The sequence below is a fragment of the Schistocerca piceifrons genome, chromosome 8, assembly GCF_021461385.2.
Source record: "Schistocerca piceifrons isolate TAMUIC-IGC-003096 chromosome 8, iqSchPice1.1, whole genome shotgun sequence".
In the NCBI taxonomy this organism is placed as follows: Eukaryota; Metazoa; Arthropoda; class Insecta; order Orthoptera; family Acrididae; genus Schistocerca; species Schistocerca piceifrons.
This window is the reverse complement of record NC_060145.1, coordinates 130,424,519-130,447,626: the sequence shown is the minus strand read 5'-3', so window position 1 is coordinate 130,447,626 and position 23,108 is coordinate 130,424,519. Positions and strand designations below refer to the sequence as shown.

The 23,108-nt window shown below is 39.7% G+C and overlaps 1 protein-coding gene across 1 annotated transcript in view; it reads left to right on the top strand.

Annotated features, from left to right (window-relative positions):
- Window positions 1-4,928: 4,928 nt before the first annotated feature.
- The window catches only part of LOC124711966 (T-complex protein 1 subunit zeta), a 69,033-nt gene continuing 50,853 nt past the window's right edge, over window positions 4,929-23,108 (top strand). Inside the window, 1 exon segment of the mRNA XM_047242249.1 lies at window positions 4,929-5,137. Coding sequence (XP_047098205.1) covers window positions 5,001-5,137 — 137 coding nt within the window. The 5' untranslated portion in view covers window positions 4,929-5,000.

Genomic DNA, 23,108 nt, shown 5'->3' with positions numbered 1-23,108 from the left:
ATTACTATTTTAATTATTAGTACTACAATTAGCAATTTATGTTCTACATACTACTACCAACTTTTATTAAACCTGTATAAGTTATTTTTATTATCATTATTGTGCTTCAATTTAGTACTGTAATATCATTATACATCTAAGAATGATTTTTTTTCAAAATTTTAATTGGAAAAAAATGGAAATAATTTACTAACTAGATGACACTGCACTACTAAAAAATTTTGCAAGACGTAGCTTTGTATTGAGTAGTTTGAAATAAATCAAGTTTTTCAAATGTTTGTTGACATCGTTGCATATTTATTCAACTTTCTGAATGTTTTCACGTGATGTTTATCCTCTGATGAAGTGAAAATTTGTGTATAAAACGAGTCAAATATGTACTTGCAAAAGAGAAATGCCAAAAAATGATAAAGAACAATGGAAATGGACATGGCATGAATCACTAGTTTTCTACAAATCATAGCTCCAGATTAAATGTTTCAGTAATAACATGGTAATGCTTATTAATATTTTTATAGTAATGAAACTATAAAATACATCTGAAATAGCATCAAAAGGAGTGGTTAATTAGGTAAATGGGCAAAGTGAGTGTGTCTGTGGTCTGTGTAGGTCCAGGAGAGAGGGCAGAGGGTAGACAGTAAAATTGCAGAGGAGGTCCAAGGCTTGAATACTATAAGCAGGTTCAAATGCATGTCAGCTGCAGTGGCTCTGCAGAGATCGAATGGCTAGACTAGTGTGTAGAGCTGCATCAAAATTGACATTGGACTGATGACCACAACAACAAGCAGTGGGCATTACAGCGATAGACAGCATCAAACTCGCAGGGCACTAGTTAATTAATACACATAGAATTATAGTGGGCTACCTTTTGAAATTACCTCAGTATGCTATAAATAATGAATTCCTCTACGTCACAGGATGGGTGGACAACTGAGCAATTTGATATTTTTTAAATGCATTTTAGGAAGATCATGTAGCTATATTCAGGGTGTTACAAAAAGGTATGGCCAAACTTTCAGGAAACATTCCTCGCACCCAAATAAAGAAAAGATGTTACGTGGACATGTGTCCAGAAACACTTAATTTCCATGTTAGAGCTCATTTTAGTTTCGTCAGTATGTACTGTACTTCCTCCATTCACCGCCAGTTGGCCCAATTAAAGGAAGGTAATGTTGACTTCAATGCTTGTGTTGACATGCGACTCATTGCTCTACAGTACTAGTATCAAGCACATCAGTACATAGCATCAACAGGTTAGTGTTCATCACGAACATGGTTTTGCAGTCAATGCAATGTTTACAAATGCGGAGTTGGCAGATGGGCATTTGGTGCATGGATTAGCACGGGGCAATAGCCGTGGCGCGGTACGTTTGTATCGAGACAGATTTCCAGAACGAAGGTGTCCCGACAGGAAGACGTTCGAAGCAATTGATCGACGTCTTAGGGAGCACGGAACTCGCGACCGGGGAAGACCTAGAACGACGAGGACACCTGCAATCGACGAGGCAATTCTTCGTGCAGTTGACGATAACCCTAATGTCAGCGTCAGAGAAGTTGCTGCTGTACAAGGTTACGTTGACCACGTCACTGCATGGAGAGTGCTACGGGAGAACCAGTTGTTTCCGTACCACGTACAGCGTGTGCAGGCACTATCAGCAGCTGATTGGCCTCCATGGGTACACTTCTGCGAATGGTTCATCCAACAATGTGTCAATTCTCATTTCAGTGCAAATGTTCTCTTTACGGGTGAGGCTTCATTCCAACGTGATCAAATTGTAAATTTTCACAATCAACATGTGTGGGCTGACGAGAATCCGCACGCAATTGTGCAATCACGTCATCAACACAGATTTTCTGTGAACGTTTGGGCAGGCATTGTTGGTGATGTCTTGATTGGGCCCCATGTTCTTCCACCTACGCTCAATGGAGCACGTTATCATGATTTCATATGGGATATTCTACCTGTGCTGCTAGAATATGTGCCTTTACAAGTACGACACAACATGTGGTTTATGCACGATGGAGCTCCTGCACATTTCAGTCGAAGTGTTGTACGCTTCTCAACAACAGATTCGGTGACCAATGGATTGCTAGAGGCGGACCAATTCCATGGCCTCCACACTCTCCTGACCTCAACCCTCTTGACTTTCATTTATGGGGGCATTTGAAAGCTCTTGTCTACGTAACCCCGGTACCAAATGTAGAGACTCTTCGTGCTCGTATTGTGGATGGCTGTGATACAATACGCCATTCTCCAGGGCTGCATCAGCAATTCCATGTGACAGAGGGCGGATGCATGAATCCTCGCTAACGGAGAACATTTTGAACATTTCCTGTAACAGAGTGTTTCAAGTCACGCTGGTACGTTCTGTTGCTGTGTATTTCCATTCCATGATTAATGTGATTTGAAGAGAAGTAATAAAATGAGCTCTAACATGGAAAGTAAGTGTTTCCTGACACATGTCCACATAACATATTTTCTTTCTTTGTGTGTGAGGAATACTTCCTGAAAGTTTGGCCGTATGTTTTTGTAACACCCTGTATAATCGAAGCTTATTATGGCATTACTGTTTTATGAAACTTTTTCGTGATGCCAACACAGCACATTGTATTAGAAGAGAGACTCAGTAGCATGGTCAATTGTAGGTTTTTTTCTGTCTTTTTTTGTCGTGTTACTGGTTTGGTAAGAGACACCACGAATTCCTCTATAGTGCTAATCTCCTCAACTCAGAGTAGCGCTTGCTACACGTCATCAATTATTTGGTTGATGTATTCCGGTCTATAACAGTAGTAACAGGCAACTTAAAACGTTGAGGTGGCTCTCTCTTCTTCTCTCATAACAAAAATTAGTTATTTCTGAGCTGTGGTATCTGTCGCAAACAGGTGAAACTTCCTAGCATTTGGTTCTTCCAAACTTTTAGCAAAGTTTATTCAGTATATAACATGCAAATTGTTGAGGTGCCTATGCTGTTAATACACAGAATCCACAGTACATATTATATGTATTAATGGGCTTACCATATATATGGGATTATTTTGAAAACTTTTTGTTTATTTATAGATGCAGTCACATTCTTATGACACAGTCATAACCGGTGTCAGCCATACAATGACCATCTTCAGAATCTATAACAATACAAAATAAAATTTATATTAAAACCTAAAAATAAGTGCAATATTTAACCAGGCTTATTAGTAATCTACAGAATTTATGCTAAATACATATAGTTCATACCTAAAGGTGGCATACACTGAACACAGGTTCATGTGTTGTCAAACTAGCTATAAAATGTAAAACCCCGTTCTTATATAGATATAAAAATTTGTTATGGGATTAGCCTGGACAGTTCTGCTTCTTGTGTGCTGTCTGTAGTAATATTTGTTGTTTGAGAATCTTACGACTGCGAGGATTTTTTAAAAAATTAGCCCTATACATTTGATATCATTCTTTTAACCATTCTCCTACAGCTGGACTTCTTGCAGCTGAGTTTGGAACATCAGTGGCAATGCATGACTACCAGTCCATCCACAACTTTTCACTTAGTCATATGGCAACATTGCAGGGGCAATGCGTTTAACTTGCTTTCGTGTGTGAAGTAACACGTCTGCACGTTTTTGGATCTATTTATTTCTATTCATCTTTTGTCTCATCGTTTCGCAATAGGAAAAAGGAAGCATGTTTTGAATGTTAGGCTATAACAGGAATACAAATTTATGAAATGTTAAGATGAATTCAGAATCTATCTTGTTGTGAGTATTATGATGTAATAAGCACAAAAAAACCAATTTCTTAAAAAGCCATGTCTAGTGAAAAATATAACTCAATAAATATCTACATCTACATCTATACTCTGCAAACGACTGTGATGTGCATAGCTGAGGGACGTTCCTTTGCCCAGTTATTGGGATTTCTTCCCATTCCATTCAGATATGGAGCGCGGGAAGAATGACTGTTTGAATCTTCAGTGTGTGCTGTAAATATTCTAATCTGTTCCTCGTGATCCTTACGTGAGCGATACGTAGAGGCTGTAGCATATTCCTAGAGCCATCATTTAAAGCTGGTTCTCAAAGCTTTGTTAGTAAACTTTCTCGGGTTAGTTTGGGTCTATCTTCAAGAGTCTGCCAGTTCAGTTCCTTCAACACCTCCGTGACGCTCCCCACGGGTCAAAAAAACTTGTGACCATTCATTGTGCCCTTCTCTATATACGTTTAATACCCCCCTGTTAGTCCTATTTAGTATGGGTTCTACACACTCGAGCAATACATGAGAAACAGTCTCACGAGTGATTTCTATGAAGTCTCCTTTGTGGACCAGTTGCATTTCCCCAGTATTCAATCAATAAGCCAAAGTCTACCTCCTGACTTACCCACGACTGAGTCTATGTTATCATTCCATTTCACATCCCGACAAAGTGTTAAAGTTCAGTTGAGACTGTCATGGGTTGGATCCAAAAAATATACACATTTGTCCTAGGCTGGAGAGAGAAAAATATGGTAAGTATACCTGTGTAGGGACTCTGCAGTCACAATGCAATGAACTTAAAATTTTTGAAGAGCTCTGTATGGTCAAACATAGAGTAACCAGGGTCGAAATGCATGTTGCGAAGGAAAGATTCTTTCCTGCACATCCATATGTCCATTAAAGAGACATCTCTACTTTACATTTTACAACAAACCTAATTAGTTACGGGATTCACAAATTTGATGTGAACATGCACACATTTGGTATAGCTCATTATAAATTGTTTTGGTTTAATGATCGTTTGTAATCGGCCTGACATAATTGTTGCTGCGACGTATCCATGGTTCCTATCTTTTAACTTCAATTTAAGGAATTTAATGAAGCAGACACTTTCGATTTTAAAATGGAAGTCGTCGGCTTCCATTTATCACTATCGATTCAAATATATCGAAAGCATCGATGTAAACAAAAGAAGGTTTCTGGATATTTCAGTGCGGCGTGAGTATTGTAGGCGTTTTGATTGTGGTTAATTTCTGAAATGGCTGCTATAAGTTTATTAAACCCAAAAGCTGAATTTGCCAGGGCAGCCCAAGCGTTGGCTGTAAATATTTCCGCGGCAAAGGGGATTCAGGATGTCATGAAAACTAATTTAGGACCGAAAGGCACAATGAAAATGTAAGTGAAGTTTCGTTAATGGCCATGTGCCTTAGTTAAGCCATTGAAAAATGTAGTGGCATTCAGGTAACGTTGTGTTTGTTGTTAATTTGGATAGCTAATATGTACAAGTTATAGTCTACGAAATTAACGTTACATTCACTACAGAATTATTTTCCGGAAGCATTGGTTGATCTGTTATTCAACAGTATCGAAATATTAAATTAACTATGTTCTAAACCACCCAAAAGAACTAGATTTGGTTTTGCAATGCGAACATGTAAGGCACCAAAAGAAGGCAAAGAGGAGCTGCAGTTAAAATTCACCAATATTCCGCTGGTACTTAAATCTGTAAAAATGTTCTGCAGTCGTACATTACTCTGGAGAAGGCGATACCTAAAAACCCAGATGACTAGGAAATGAGATAGTCACAATAACCCAAAAACACTTTTTAAAAAATGGTGACTTTCCTCAAGTCTTATCGTGACAGATATCAGCCTGTTTTTCTGCCATGGTAACCACCGATCAGACTGTTTATAAACTTCAAAATTTAACAGCATTACCAAAGAACAGAATGTTATGGGAGTAATATTTTTGCATAATAGCTGCAATACAATTATATATACTGCCTTAAAGTTTTCACGATTGTTACATTGTGTCAGTTTTGGGGAAGGTGTTAGCATTCAGCCTTGACCCCCTTTTTTTTTTTTTAAAAAAAAAAAAAGGTTTAACATCATATAGAATTTTGTGTATACATTTTTAGTGTACAATGCTGTTTACATGCTAGTTTAATTCCAATTTGAAATACACAATATTTTGTGTTCGCTTAGTTTATGAAGAGTTGTGTTAATGTACTGTAGGCCATGCCCAATAGTTATGACACCAGCCACTGGTGGGTTTCTTTATCACAGTTTTTCAAGCCTGTTAAGGGTTTTTTTTTTTTTTTTTTTTTTTTTTTACAAAGGATCCCAAGCATGATACATTTAAGTGTCAGAGGACAAAGCTAGAGGAGATCTCTTAGGATCCTAAGCTTTCTTCCAGATACTTCAATTTTTTTATACATTTTCATGAATTTTCTGTAGAATGTCATGAGGAAAACTACACTGCCAGCTAGACAATGTTACTCAGGGTGCTGGAATAACGGCAATAATGTGCTGTTCTGGAACCCACACGTCAGTCTGTGATGCCCGATACTATGAAACTTCTGGGCCTTGTGAATTCATAAAGCTTACTAAAACAGCCTTCTCAGTGGAAGTCCCAGATATTTCCAGTCAACCACTCTTTTGACAAATGCATGCAGCAGATTATCGTGCATGGAGCTCCGAACTTTCTCTTCTGCACTGAGGGTGTTAATGGGATTAAATTTTGTTTCATCAGCAAAGAAGAAATTGAATGAAATAGTGTTACGGAAAGGGCAATTTTCTAACGTGGACATACTTTAGTAGGAACTAGAGAAAACAGTGATGTTTTGCAAGTTGCTGAAACAATGATCCATGTCAGCGGGTTTTCAAATGTCATATTTACTGGCCAAAATTAGTCACAGTAGAGACCTCTGCTGAGCAGGATGCTTTAATAAGCTTAATGCACCCACATGGCCCGGCAAATTCATTTTCTTGACCAACAAGGGGTGACAAGCTCTCTGTTCTGGAACAGCACGTTATGGCAGTTATTCCAGCACCCCCAGTGACATCGTCTGGCCAGCAATATATTTTTTGGCATAACATTCTATAGAAAATTAATGAAACTTGTACAAAAATTTGAAGTAGCTTGAAGGAAACATAAGCTTAGGGTCTTGAGAGACCAGCTCTAGCTTTTGTCTTCTGACACTTACAGAAATATATCATGATGCTTGGGATAGAGGCCCTTATCAGACTTCTCAACATGTGGTAAAGAAACCCACCAGTGGCTGCTGTTACACAGCAATTGGGTGTGGCCACTATGGTGGTTTTTTTTTTGGGGGGGGGGGTGCTGGTTGTCTCACTTTAAAATAAACGAACAGTATTTTTGCCACTGGATCATAGCAACACTTTTCAAGCACAACCTTCATTATTTACCTTCAATTAACCAACTCTTTGAATCATCCAACCCTGTGTCCAACCATCCATGTGCGTTCCAAGCTGATTGGCATACCTTTGTTACTAAGTGATTTTATTTGTGTCACAGCATGTGTCCATTTGAGTCATGTTGCTCATGCATGACAGACTAATGTACTGCTGGACTGTTCACTGTTCTGTATCCTTTAATTGCTGCTTTATTTGTGTACTTTATAAATTTGTTACTGTATTCCTTTTAATTTCCAAGTTGTGATTAAGAAGTTCAGGGATTCGGAAAGATTAAAAAGTCTACAAATCAGAAAAGTTAATATGAAGTTCAAAATAGCCTCTGAAATGGGTGTTGGAGTGACAACCATTAAGTGTTGGAGTGACAACCATTACAGTAAAATACTTAAAAAAAAAAAAAAAAAAAAAAAAAAAACACCATTGAAAAATCAATACTTGGGTTCTTGGATGATACTCTGTGGGTTTGGTTTTGTCAGGAAAGAAGTAAGAAGAGCCCATATTTCAGGCACTATCATGAAAGAAAAAGCTATTCAGTTGCACAAAACCTGGGGGTGTGTGGAGAACATGGATTTCAAGCAAGTGGTGGTTTGCACTTCATCGGTTGGAAAAGCATTATGGTGCTATAGTTTCAGGTGAAAAACTTTCTCTAATGATGATGCAGTTAAGGAGTTTGTTTAAAAAACTGAAAAAGTATTCTCAGAAAATTAACTGGTAGCTCATTGATTATGGGGGATTCCATTGTCACAGGTGGGACAGTTGCACTAAGTTTTTCAACAGTCAGATGCTGATATAACATAAAGTATAAATAGAAATAAAGTAAAAATTGACTGGTTGCCTTATAAATAATTGTTTTACCTTCGCTTTAAATCTGAATGTCAGAAGTTTACAAATTCAGCTGTTATTCATCTTTAAAACTTTGTCACGGGTGGGACAGCAAATAGACGTAGCATTGAATAACCACTAACATTTTAGAAGAATTCTGTGATTTAAGCACTTATTTTCTTTTGAAAATATTGAATTCACATTAATAAAACAATTATCTACATGACATATCAATAAATATTAGATTAGTAATACTTACTTACAATAATTGCGATCAAAGACTGTCACGGGTGGGACTCATGTGAAGTACAATCTTTTTCTTTTAATTAAACTGATTTTATTATGTAAGTTAGCTATGAATCAGTAGGTAACATATACTTAGAAGGCACTTTAAGTTTTAGTAATTTTGTAGAACATTTTTGTTGCTTATAAATAATATAAATTTTTGTATAGTATTAGTTTACAGTTCTGAGTACTTAATTATTTCACTTGAAGAATGTACCACTTTGAAAAAATGCACTTTACCTCTCACCCACTTTCGAAAATGTCTAAATTGCCGGGAAACTCATAATATAAAGTGTCCATAACATGTTTGACATTTGGATTCGGGAGAATAGCAAGAACTTCTTTAAACTCTGTGTAGGATACATCCTGCTCGTCAGCTTTAAATACCTTTGCTGAGTCCCCAACAGATCGCATACACATAATCTGTATTTCCTCATTGTCTTCTACACTTCTCTGTGCAGTTGCAGCATATCTGTATGTAGTGGATTTGGAACTCTACTAAAATAGATGCTCCTGGCATGATTTGTTCCACAGCTGGTTCTGAACCTGTAACTGCTTGGGAATTGGGTGTCAACAGGACATCAGGATATGATTCCTTATCACTCATCTCAGAATCTGTGTAGATTAGTGAATATATGTTGGGTGAAAGTGGGAAAAACCTCCACTTTCACTAAATCTGATTTTAGGAAAGTTCTACCACATACTAGGTTACAGATATTGTAACCGTTGAAGTAATGCTTGCTGCGGATATCTTTTATTTTTTTAACAGCTTTCCAGCAGCTATCCAGAAGGTCTCTGTTTTCATCAATATGATCTTTTGTCAGAAGAAGAAAGTTTATTCCAGAAACAGATGATTTGGCACAGTCTAAAAATTCCTGTGCATTGCTGATGATGCCTTTTCTTTGCTTAACTTTATTCCAAATAGCCCTTTTCGTTACAGCTCCAATGCCATCCATTACACATTTCCCATGTGATGGTGCAAAGAAAAGCCATTCTCCAGATACTCCAAAGTCTTGCATCATGTAGCAGAGGTTAGAAATGGTGAATTTGTTCTTAAATTTACCTGCGCAACCATCAGAAAAAATTCGTATCGAAGTCAAATTGGGAAGCTCTTGTTTCAGCTTACTTATTATACTCTTCAAGCGCCGGCCAGTGTGGCTGTGCGGTTCTAGGCGCTACAGTCTGGAACCGCGTGACCGCTACGGTCGCAGGTTCGAATCCTGCCTCGGGCATGGATGTGTGTGATGTCCTTAGGTTAGTTAGATTTAAGTAGTTCTAAGTTCTAGGGGACTGATGACCACAGATGTTAAGTCCCATAGTGCTGAGAGCCATTTGAATCATACTCTTCAAGCATGCATAAACTGAGTACTTGTCGTGGCACAGTTCATCGCTCACAATTGCAAATGAGTGTAGCCCTGTTTTCATCCAAACACAAATAGTGACCACTGTAATCTGTGTATGACTCCAGTGGGCACTTTGTATCTCATCTTGTGCCAGTGCTACATAGTTTTCTGCAAAATCTATTTGCAATATCACTTCATCACCACTAACTGATGCTTTCAGTCTTGAAAGCTCCAGATTGCATCCTTTTGACAAAGAAGTGCTCCTTGAATGTTTTTAGTTGAGACTGAAGTTCAGAGAGAGCTTCACAGAGTGTTCCACTGGTAGTAGTCTGTTTAGGGTGACACTCATGTTCGGTCCATTTTCTCCAAGATATTATATCACACAAATCAAACTTTCCATCTATTGATGTGTGTAAATTCATGATGCATTTCTTGCATTGACTTGTCATGCATATTTCACTTTCTACATCACAGCAAACAAGATTCATAGGTGAGTGTGAGTAGCAGAGGAACTAGCTATTTCTTTGTGGATGGCTTCAATGATGAAGTTGAAGTTAGCATATCTGCTCACACATACATTGTGAGGCATTTGAGACGTTAGAACAACATTTTTAGGCCGCACCTCGTAGAATTTTAAAATCTTGATAGCAATATCTGGATTGTCTTGCTTAAAAAGAAAAAATGCTTCCGTAACTGTCATATTCATGTGACGTTTCTGCAAGCTAACTCTTTTTCCAGTTTCATGGTCTACAATAGACTTAACAGGTGTCTGCCTGCTGATTTCATCATTTGTGAAAAAATTTGTATTTTGAACAGATTATCACCTGTAAGAGTATGAGATGTTTTCTAAGAGTATGAGATGTTTTCTAAGAGTACGAGATGTTTTCTAAGAGTACGAGATGTTTTCTTCGCTACTGGGAAAATCTGCTTTACTACCTTTTTAGGTAAGCTTTTACTTACAAGCTTTTTTATTACTGCTGATTTTTTTGAGGGGCTTGAAGGAAGCACCTTCTTTACCCGAGAAACAGCTTTGCCAAGGGACTGAGGACATTTATATGATCCTAACTGGGAAATACAGGTCTCAGACTGATCTTCAATTAATACGGATTTTAGTTTAAGTCTGTACTTCCTTTTTCTTTCAGCTTCCTTCTTTCGATATTCCAATAAAGATTTTTCACTGGAGGATACCTTCTTCTTCATATTTTCCCTCCTTCTTTTATTTTTTATCCCGCTCTCTTTCTTTTTCTTTATGGACATTGTACTTGCTGGTATCTTTCTTCAGTTTTTCTCGAAGTTTTCTCATAAGCTCTACTGATGTTGTTTTCCTCGTTTTCTGAATAAACAGTAAGTTTTTATTTAGTGTAAACCATCAAAGCATTTGTTATATCAACCAATTTAACATAACAATAACAAGAAGTGTTAAATGGTTTAGATTTGAGTAACATCCAAAAAACTGTCACGGGTGGGACACAATTTCTTTTAACATTTATAAATGATCATTTTCAACTTAGAAGGTGCCTTATGGTTCATTGGATGTTTTTATTTGTTTTTCTTACTTCTAACCAAAAATATATAGAATTACTATAATTGCTGAGTTAGAAGGTAAACTTTTTCATGTTTTTTGTCACGGGTGGGACACTAAATACATAGTAACTTTTGTGAATTAGCTGCATACTTAATAACTTACCTTTCTTTAAAAACTGAAGTTTGTCAGAAAGATAAGATTCTGCTCTTGAAATTTAACAATTAAAAATCAACAATCGCTGCAACCCAAATTTAAACAGCTGCCAACACAAAAAGCAAACCTTTTGTTTTCCATCCTCATCTGTAGAATCGCCAACTCTGTTATTTCCTCAGCTAATTATGTAATTTTTTCAGGACAGTAAAATTAAACTTTTGTAGATTCGAAAAACTATAACTTTGTTAACTTTGGCAATTTTTTCAAAAAATAAGCCTCAGGCTCAGTTTGGCATGGAATGACCCTTGTACAACATTGACAAGACTGGGCTGAATTATAAATTGGTCCCTCAAAACCCCTACCCAAAGAATGAAGCAGTCAAATGCACAAAACTAGCAAAGAAAAAGCTGACAATTGCAAGATGCAACAGTGCAAGTGGGGACAATAAGTTACCGTAGTTTGTAATCTACAAATCTAAGAAACCAAGAGCCTTGGAAAACAAACACGTCAGCACTTCCTGTTTATTCCAAAGCTCAAAATTTTTGGGGTGAATGGTAATTTGTTTAAAGTGTGATTTTTTGATGCATTTATTGCAGCAGTTAAATACTTGAAATCAAAAAACCTACCAACCTGTGCAATTTTGTTACTAGACACTACCTTCTGATTCAGAAATTCTACACAGTGGCATAGAATCTGACTTTCTGCCCAAAGTGACTGTAATCCAGCTAATGGACCAAGGTGTTACCAAGTTGTTAAAATGATGTTACAGAGGGAAATAGATCAGTGGTTTGTCAGAGAAAACAGTAGAGTTGTGGTCTTTTTGAAGCAATGAAGAACCTTCACATAAAAGATGTAATTTACACAGTTGCTTGAGAACTTAAACAAAACCACTCTACAAAGGTCATGGAAGTTTGTCCTAGCCCAACCTAAGAGCAACAACATCCAGACTAGAAAGTGTCAGGCATTGTAGTTTTAGTTACTGATTTGCAAACTCTTCAGAATGGTATCCAGCATGCTGATATAGATTAATGGCTAACAGATGATGATTGTGCTGTTACCAATAAAGAACTAGATGATGATCAGATCATCAATCTTGTTTTGAAACAGTATACTGTTGAGTAAGAGCAGACAGATGATCATGAAAAGGAAGTAGACAAAAAGATCTATTTGAAATGTGTTTTTTCATCTTTTGATCCCTGCAAATGGCTTGTTTCATTATTCTCTGATTACCCTAATCTTTTAGCATAAAATGTCAGGTAGACTGCTATGGGTATTACAATGTGTGTTGCACTGTTATGCAACAATTTTACTTCCATGATGTCCAGTTCTTTGGTAATGCACAGTTAAACTTCGAAGAAATTTAATACCACTTTGATTCTACAGTTACCCAAAAAAAAGGCTGATATTTCTAACGATGAGTCATGAGGAAAGACACCCCATTTCTTAAAGTTTTTTGAATTGTTCTGATTATCTCACTTCCTAGTCATCAGGAATTTAGACGTTAACTTTTCCAGAGTACTAAACAATTGATACATTCATTTTTAAAGGTCCTTTACCAAATTTTGGCAAAATGAGTGAAGTGTGGTACCAGATTCTATATAGCCTATATATGAGAAATGTTGTAAATGATTTTTGTGACTTTGTAACAGTGATGTCAATTTTTAAAGGCTTTTTTACCACTGGAATAACGCCCTTTCAATGGTGATTATGTTCGCATGCCATCTGTTGAACACCTTATGCAGGACATGTTACATTTCACTTTTTGTAGTTCAACAGTGTTGTGAGAAGTATTGAGTTAGGACGCAATGAAAGTACCAGGAATCTTCAGTTTCCAGAAATGTCTGTGGTTTTTAATTTTGAAAAGCCTTTCAGTGAACTAGTGACTACTAACAGAAACAAAATGCAAGACGTATAACATTCAATTGATTATATTCTGCATGAATGTAGGTATTTTTATGATGATTTGGTGAAATGGCCTGTATATAACTGTGCTGCCGATGATAAGTGAAACTATTTTGTATGTTCTGTGAGTAAAGTTGCAATATTGTGAAAATGTATGAGTAAAACAAAGCAACTTTAAACATTTCTAAAAATGAAATTTGACCATGCAAATGAGTACTTTAAACATTCAGTACCTTAAATGTCGGAAACCCCATCCACATGTTCATCTGCAAAATGTTTTGCTTGGTTAAATGCACTTCCACATTGTTGCTTTTTAGAGCTTTATATGTTCACATTGTGAAACCAAATCTAGTTTTTCAGGTGGATTTTCTAATAAAAATGCTTGAAGAAAATGTGCAGATTTTTTCTGTAAAAGTGAGCTGAACATAGGCTTTTTTGGTGTTATTACAGAAAGTGAAAACTTTGCCATCAATTTGTTAACTATTGGGAAGCAGTTGGAAAGTGAAATTTTATATTCTAAACCTTGTATTGGTAACTTATTATGAGCAAAGTTTCCTACAGTTACTTCCAGAGATATGAAAGCTAAACTTCACTTTTTTCCCAAGTGTCTATTTTTTCGCCCAACTTCGCTTCAAATTATCCATATGAAAATTGCTCAGTAAATCATCTTTCATTTAAGTGAACTCACAAAAATTGCTTTAAAAAAATTACCGGAGATACTCTTATGTCTGTTTATAAAAATTTACGGGTGCACTTTTTACATTTGCACTATGGGGTCAAACTAATGACTGTGTGTCTAGAATATTATATTGGTGTTAAATAAAACTTACCAATGTTCATTGGGAGCATGTGCTCATGCTCACATAGAAGTTCAGCGAAATACATGATGGTCATGCAGAAACGTTTTGCAAAATTAACCACTTGGAATGAATGGCACTATTGTTGTTTTTTCTATATTTCATAGTGAAATATTTATTTTTCTATGGTGCTGTTTTATAAGGCTTAGTCTTTCATCCCCTGCACACTTTGAATCTAAACCCATGGCCCCTGCGGGTCAGCAAGTTAGAATAGGTCCGAGGTATTCCTGCCTGTCGTAAGAGGCGACTAAAAGGAGTCTCTCATTTTTCAGCCCTGTAAGTTCAGATACCATTTTATGGTTTGACCTGCCACTTTCCAAATTTTACAGAAGTGCAGGCCATATGGGGAAGGATGTCTTACTTGGTGCACGAGTTGCCCATAGTGTCCTCGGATTCAGTCTTCTGAACCTCTTGTCATCATGTCTTTGCATCACCACCTGCAATTCAACTATTTGGGCGAGGACACTTTCTGGGGTATGTCATCTTTTTCCGTTGTCTCCTGTCCTCTTTCACCTCCATGACAATATTGGATTTGTCTGTGCCCAATACCCAGCACGGTAGCCAGTTCGTTGTGGTGGGGTCGTCATGTGGTAGACACCGGACAACACAGGGATTGCACTGCTGATGCCTGAGCTGTAAACTCCCCACATATGCCAAGCAGTAGATGCCCGTCTTTGTGGGGCATCTGGACTCCCAGGAATGGCCATCGTGCCAGGAAGCATCTGCTGTGGCTAGTGGCTCCCTTGGGGAGAGCCTTTGATCGAAGTGGGTGGCATCAGGGCGGATGACGTGCAATGAAGCGGACTAAATCATCTTTTGGTGGTGACCGAATGGCCCCAGCAGTCTCTAAGGAAAGGAAAGGTTGATTTAAATGCTGACAGGTATGACCCTAAATCGTTCTCCCTAGCAACACCTTCGGAGGACCATTGGGCTTCAGAGCAACAGGATCCATATTCGCCAAATTACTCGGTTTGCAGCAGAACTGATGGGTACTCATTTCTGGAAACGAAGCCTCTGTTTTTTGTTGATCACCTGGAGGATAAATTTGAGGAAGGGACAGCGCTGTCCAAAATGCGCAATGGGTCAGTTTCGATTCAGATAGCATCCCCAACCCTGTCGTGGGTATTACTCGTCTGTGACTAGGTGGGTGAATTCGTTTCGGTTACTCCCCACAAAAGCTTCAGTATGGTCTAGGGAATTATTTTTCTTCGTGACCTCCTGTTACAATCCGATGATGAGCTATGTGCCAATTTAGAATGGTGGTGGTGTTCATTTCATCCGGTGTGTTTACAGGGGACCCAAAGACAATAGGGTTGTCACTGGTGCCTTCGTCTTGGCCTTTGAGGGTGATTCATTACCTGAAAAGATCAAGGTGATGGTGTACCAATGTGATGTCAAATCCTGTGACCCCTTCCCCTATGCGATGCTTAAGTGCTGGAAATTTGGCCACAATTCCTCCTGGTGCCCTTCCAGCACCACATGTAGAGACTGCAGATGTTCACTGCATTCAAATACTCCATGTGTGCCTCCTCCCACCTGTGTGAACTGTGTACAGCATCACTCCCCCTGCTTGCCAGACTGCCCGGTACTTACCATGAGGCTAAACTCAGATATGAAAGACTAAACCCTGTTCCCATGCTATCTTCACGCTGCCGCTGCGACGGCGTCGCCATCGATGATGCCATTATGCTCATCATCTAATGTTGCTCCAGTGGGCCCTCAGGGCCACCCACCTTCCTCTCCTGTCCAGTTGACTGGGGGCAGGTCTTCTGTTGCTCCCAAAGCCTCTACTTTGGGAACATCCCCCCCCCCCCCCAAAAGGCCAGGGACATCGGTCCCCCCCTCCCCTGCTGCAACCGGAGAAGCAACCGGCTCCTCTTATGGGGGTGGGGTCCCTTGGCACTCTTACCTTCCACAGTCCCCTGCCAGTGATCCAGTGAACACCAGCCTGTGGTTGAAAGAGCCGCTGGCTGCTGGTGTAAGGGCTTCAAGGTCTTCGTCTGTCCATGAAGCTACTTCTGAGAAGCCCTCCCAGCAAACCCCTAAGGAGCGGCAAGAGGGTAAAACTTCAAAGAAAAAGTCCACTAAGAAATGGGAGCCTCCAGTGCCCCTGACACCAGCACTCCCTCACGGCTCTGCGTCCGAGGAGGAGGTGGAGATTCTGGTGGCCCCTGAGGACCTAGATCTCACCGACGCCTCAGATGCAATGGTACTGGATGCCGACAATCAACCAGTGGCAACAGGTGAGGATGAGGACTAATTAGCCTCCTTGATCACTCCGTGCCATCCCAGATGACAGAAAGCTTCCTTCTCCAGTGGAACTGCGGCAATTTTTTCTCCCATCTGCTGAGTTACGTCAGTTTTTAAGCAGTACACCTGCTTTTTGCATTCTCCTTCAAGAGACCTGGTTTCTCACAATGTGCACAACTGCCATTTGTGACTACCAGAGGTGCTACAAAAACCATCCTGCCTGTGACAGACTGTCAAGTGGAGTATGTATTTTCGTCCTTACTTCTTTCTGTGGTGAACCTGTGTCCCTTCAAACACCTTTAAAAGTGGTGACTGTCAGGGTGAGGACAACACAGGAGATCACCATATGTAACATCTACCTCCCTCCAGGTGGTGAAGCACCACCCCATGTTGTGGCTGCACTCATTTCGTAACTCCCCCCAACTTTTCTCCTTCTGGGTGATTTTAAAGCCCATAACCCTTTGTGGGGTGGAGCCAAGGTTAATGGCCGTTGCACAGATGTTGAGGACCTACCACCTCACCTCAACCTTTGCCTCCTAAATACAGGTGCCCTCACACATTTCAATGTGGCACATGGCACATATTCGGCCATTGATCTCTTGGTTTGCAGTCCTGGCCTTCTCCCATCTATCCACTGGAGAGCACGACAAGTTGTGTGGTAGTGACCACTTTCCACTCTTCCTGTCCCTACTGCAGGGTTCCTCCACTTTCCACTCTTCCTGTCCCTACTGCAGGGTCCCTCATATCGACACTTGCCCAGGTGAGTTCTTCTTAAGGCTGACTGGAACACTTTCACATCCACTACCAACATTGAGTATCCATTGCATGCCACCATCAATGAAGTGATCTGTTGGGAACAGTAAATCTCCACCGTTGGAACATGAACCTCCCCCTCCCAGGTTTGGAGCAAGCTTATCTTTCATCTCCTCAGATAGAGGACGGAGTGACAACGTCTCTCTTTTGCTCCACGCCACCCTGACCCTTATGATGTTCCCTTCAGTGATCGGGAATTTCTCAGTGCCTTTGCCGACTGTGCTGACACATCCACTGGCCCAGGTTGCATCCATTCGCAAATGCTGATACATCTGTCAGTGGATTCCCAACGCCACTTCCTTGCTGTCTTCAACCGCATTTGAAGCTATGGCAAATTCCCATCACAAGGGCAAGAAAGTGTCGTCATTCCAGTGCTAAAGCCCGGGAAGAATCCACTGAGTGTTGACAGCTATCATCCCACCAGCCTCACCAACATTCTGTGCCATCTGCTTGAACATGTGGTGACCTGGCGGTTGTGTTGGCTCCTTGAGTTTGGGGACCTTCTGGCTCCGTCCCAGGGCAGTTTTCGCCAATTACGCTCCACATCAACAGCTTGGTGTACCTGGAGTCTGCCGTTCGATCAGCCTTTTCCAGGCAACATCTTATTACCATTTTTTTCGATCTCACGAAGGCATACGATACCACTTGGTGACACCACATCGTTGCTACTCTGCATGAGTGGGGTCTCCAGGGCCCACTCCAGATTTTTATACAGAACTTTTTGTCACACTGCACTTTCAGAGTCCGTGTCAGTGCTTCCCTTAGTCCACTCCATGTACAAGAGAATGGGGTCCTACTGGGCTCTGTCTGAGTGACCCACTCTTTTCTTGCCGTCAATGTTCTCGCATTAGCAGTAGGATTGTCAATCTCTCCCCTCCTATGCGCTGACTATTTTTGTATTTCGTTTTGCTCCTCTTGTACTGTTGGGGCTGAACACCACTGCAGTCGTGGGCCCTCACTCACGGCCTTGTTTTCGGCTGACAAAACTTGCGTGATGCACTTCTGTCATCGTCGTACCGTCCACCCCCATCGAGAACTTCACCTCGATGACCAACTTCTAGATATAGTGGAGACTTACTGCTTTCTGGGACTGGTCTTCGACGTCTGTTAATGGTGGTGGTACCTTAATCTTATTTGATGCCTGAGCTACACAGACTGGGGTGCTGATTGTTGTACACTGCTGCAGTGGCATCAAGCCCTTGTACAGTCCCATGTTGATTACGAAAGTGTGGTGTGTGGTTCAGCAGCCCCCTCTCCACTGGGTATACTAGACCCTGTCCACCACTGTGAAGTTTTCCTTGTGACGAGAGCCACCTTCCGATCATGCCCTGTGAACAGCCTCCTTTTAGAAGCTGGTGTTCCTCCGTTGCTGCTCCGGCAGCAACTATTCCTTGCAAATATACCGCCCACATACATAGTTCTCCTCGCCATCCAAATTACCATCTTCTCTTCTGTAACACGGTGCTCCATCTCCCTGTGGCGAAATAAATAAAAAACATTTTACATTTTAAATTCCACGTCATTGTTGATTTAATCAGAGTTCTCACCTTAGACGTAGAATTAGTCCTTCTGCCACAATATTAATTCATTAGTCGCCATCGATGTTCTTCTCTTTGTTGACCGTGTGTACCATCATGAGTCGGCATCGGTTCACTTCACGAAGACGGTGGAAACCAAGGAATACAATGCTACGTTGCTTTAAATAATTTTCGTAACACTTCGATACTTTTCACTATTTTTTTATTCACAACACAATAAGACTTGCTGTGCTCGTCGCACAAACCATAATTACCAACCATATGGCTGCCTTTTCGCACAGTCCAAAAATCACGTCCATCCTCCACAAGGCAACAATCGAAAGTGTCCCTTAGCTCCTTGGAGTATCAAACAAAAGAGAATCCAATGTGAACTTTACAAAGATTATAATATACATGCCTCTCAATTTATCTTTGGCGCAGCTTTTAAGATATTGTATGTCTCTGCATAGGAATGTGTCATTACAACTGCCCCCCTACTGTATACTGTCACTAGAAAATTTTATTTGATTGACAGGATACAGTAGTCGACCTTGCAATTGATAGGTTTGGGGGTCTTTTATTTACGCACTTCATTTTTATTGTCTCATTTTCATGGCACTGTGAATTCTTTGGTATTTCTGAGTGTGTGTCAGTTTTTTGGTATACTTATGCTAATATTTACAAACCTTAATCCTAATATACAAAGTTCTGGTTAATACTGAGAAAATGACATCATGTAGTAAAGTTTGTACAATAAAATATACACTGAATACAACGTTACATACAAATGTTTCCTTCCTCATCAGAGGTGAAAATTAAGTCCTTGTATTGCCTTCTGTATTTATTCTGGGGCGACGAGCTTTGTTCGCTAGCCCGTGTTGAATATGGGCGGGTGATACGCGCGCCTGATTGTCTGGTCGTCCGTTAGCGGGCGACGTTGGTTGAATGCGCGCGACAGTGCACTGAATATACACCGACGTGCGGGTACCGTCGAGACTTCCGAACCTCAGTATGCGTGTGCTTTTTGTAGTTCCTTCCAGTACTTAGACTGGATACGACGAGGTACATTGGAATATGTGCCCCGAAGAACACACCACACTATGTGCGAGGCGGAGGACGATCCCGTCGATTCAGCTCCTGGTAAGAAGCGTACCATGTCAAACTTGTTTGGCATTGTCCTTTCCTACTGTGACGCCATGGGTCGTTTGACGATACAAGCTTCAATTTTCGATGTCACTTGTTTAGGCTCGCTGACACTTGCAACGTAGCACTACTTTGCACAATTTTAATTTCTACACACACCACTTTAACCGCGAGTATTGCGATCGAAACTTCCCTTTCACTACACTTTTTTTTTCTTCGCATTAACCCCTTTTACCTATTGTACTGAGATTCATTCCCCTCAATACTTCTGGTCAATGTACATAATTTGTAAGTCACGGGACTTGGCATGAAATACAAAATACATCACATACAATGGAATAACATATAATACATACAATACATTGTTTACATTAACTGTAGGAAAAAACTATCGACTAAAATTGAAAAAATTTTTGACCACTCATAGTGGCTTCTTCGTCTTGGATTTTACTGACACACACACTCGCCTTTTCCCATTAATCTGTTAGAAGGAACAAGTTCTTTGTTTTCCTTCTTGAACTCGAGTATAAGTTAAGGTTTACCTCCGTTACGTATTCTTCATACGCAACGACATGCATCAGCATGCAGAGAATACACCTGTAGCCGCTCCACTGAAGCTTGGGAAGGGAATTTTCTACCTTCTACTTAGGGTAGTGGCAACGACTACGTGTATGCTACGGTTTTTTTTTTTTTTTTTGCGTATAAAATCTGAAAATGCACGAAATAATCATTAATATGCAGCATAACCCTAATATGTACAGTGTTTTGTGCTTAAGCACGTTCTGGTGTGCTTGTAAATCATTACCTCTAATAAAATTTCCTACATTAACATAGACATATAAACATCCAATCTTGAAGTTCAGGGTCTAGCTACTATTAATATGTACAGTGTTTCATAATAGCGGCACGCCCTTGTGTGCGTGTATCATTTTCAATTAAAGTGCGCTTATAGGCGTCATGGGAGAAAAAAATAGACATTTTAATGCATCGGTTGTCATGAAAATCTGTGTACACGAATAATCACACTTTCATAGCTTCAGTGCAGCATGAAATTCTTTATGACGTTTTTGTTCATAATTCATTTTATAGGCGATTCCTTTGCTTACAGGTCGTCGATCACACTACTTACCTGTTTCTCGTATAGCGGCGATATCATTTTCATTCCTTGTGACTGTAAATTGTTATATGTGTGAAAGATATAATTTTAACATGATTTTTCCTTTCATGTTTCAAGTGGGTAAAGTAATTCATACCTTCCTTTTGCATGCATGAGTGAAGCATCGCTAATGTTGCACTTTGTATCAGGGTTTTCGCATTTTCTCGTAAACTCGTAGAGTCTTACGGTTTTAATTAAGTTATTTCTTGATGTTAGGTATACATGTTTATAAGAGGTTGTCTTAGAGTTTAATTTTCCTTATACACTTCCACGTTGTTTAAGTTCAGTACATGTACAGGGCTTCTTTCGCCTTTCACACATTCATACATACGTTTATACACAAAAAAATATCTACCACTATAATATACACTTTGCTGGTGGGGCCCTTTTTCGGTACCCTGCACCATTCCTTCAATATTCCAAAATAATTCAGGGTGTGCTGAGCATCGTCCCTTATACTAATAATACTTACAACTAAATATTTCTTCTTACATACATAACTGCCTTACAGTCCATTAATGCGCAACATTCCCTATTTTCCTCCTTTACACTTTAGCTTTCGTACATGTACCCTCGTGTATAGCTTATATATTCTACAAAGTTGATTGCTGAGTGCATCAGGTGTTTCCTAACGTTAATGTGTGTCTCTCTCTATATAAACCCTAGGTATTTGTTTTGAGAGCGATTCAGTTCATTACTCACGCTGCATAGGTCTGTTTATTATTACCCTATTTTAAAGCTTGTGTCACTCTTTTCCTTAGTCACAAAAATTCCCGCGTTTACCTTGTTGTTCATTCTGAAAATCGCTAGCTACTGTGTAATGTAAATGTATGCGTTATCTCTTTGATTTCCTCTTTGCTGCTTTTTCCCTATATGTAAATGTGTGCTGTTCTCGTGTACATAGCCTTTCTTCCGGTTATATATCTGCATTATTTATTTATTTATTTATTTTTCTATTTTCTTTCTCCTTCCGTACAAGCTAAGATTTTACTCAGTATAATATAATATTACAATACCGTCCATGACCAGTATGTACTTGTATGTTCACTTTTATTACGTAATACCAGCTTATAATTAAATTTTCTAAGTTACTATTTACAAGACTTGTGTACTCTTTCCTTTCTTGTTTTTGAATGACTTTCGTCTCTGTGTCTCATAGTAAGAGTGGTCTCAAAACTTTTAAACGTTCCGCGCAAGCGCGCTTACGTACCACGACTGGACTGTAGGCGCGGGGAAAACTCTGCATTGTTGGTGAACATTATTCGTGATAGCCACCATCGTGTAATAGTCACGTGACGCCTGGACTCGACCGCGCATGCGCCTTTGCGCTTTGTATACGCTCAGCTGATCGGACATGGAAGGGGGGAAGATTTCTCCCCGGCTCGCTGCCTAAAGCGCGGCCAATGACCTCGTCTTGACATGCAGCTATCGCGTGCTCATGAGCTGAGCGTTGGATTGCAACTTCGAGGCGTGGTTTCTTACTCGTCTCAAGCGAACAAACTCTGACCTTCGCGCTAATTTGTCTTCGTTCCTATCTCTTAAATAACCGAGTTAGACTACAAAGTACCGTATGGTTTATTTTATACTGTTAAGACTCACAGTAACAAACGTTTCATTAGGTTTGGTTAAATATGCGTTTTTAAGCTGGCATATGCCCCCAGTTGTTCGCAAGTTTCTTAGGTTAATGACAGCAATTTTACTATGTGATCCAAGGTTGTACAATTTCAATTTTGCTAAAATAACATATAACCTTTAATGAAAAAATTCCTTGATGTCCTTGCGGGGGTATAACCCTTTCACCTTGCCCGTTCGTGTGTTACCTAACAGATAACATCCTGGGTGAGGTTTGTCTATTATAATGAAAGGGCCATCATACAACTGCCACTTTTTGTTTAATGCCTTAATTTTAGAGGATTTTGGGTGGGTACGTAATAGTACTTCCTGTCCAATGTTGAATTCTGTAACCTTTCTTATCTTTTTGTTGTTATTACAGCCTGCACGAGGTCACTTACCTTGTCCGGTGCTTTCGTCTCTTCTTCACATAGATCATCTTCTACGGTCGCATCCTGATCATATCTTAAAAATAATTGTCTAAGATGTAATGTGTGCTTGTTTGTGCCCCCTGTTGTGAAATCGGTCGGCCGGTGGGGGCTCATTACGACCGAT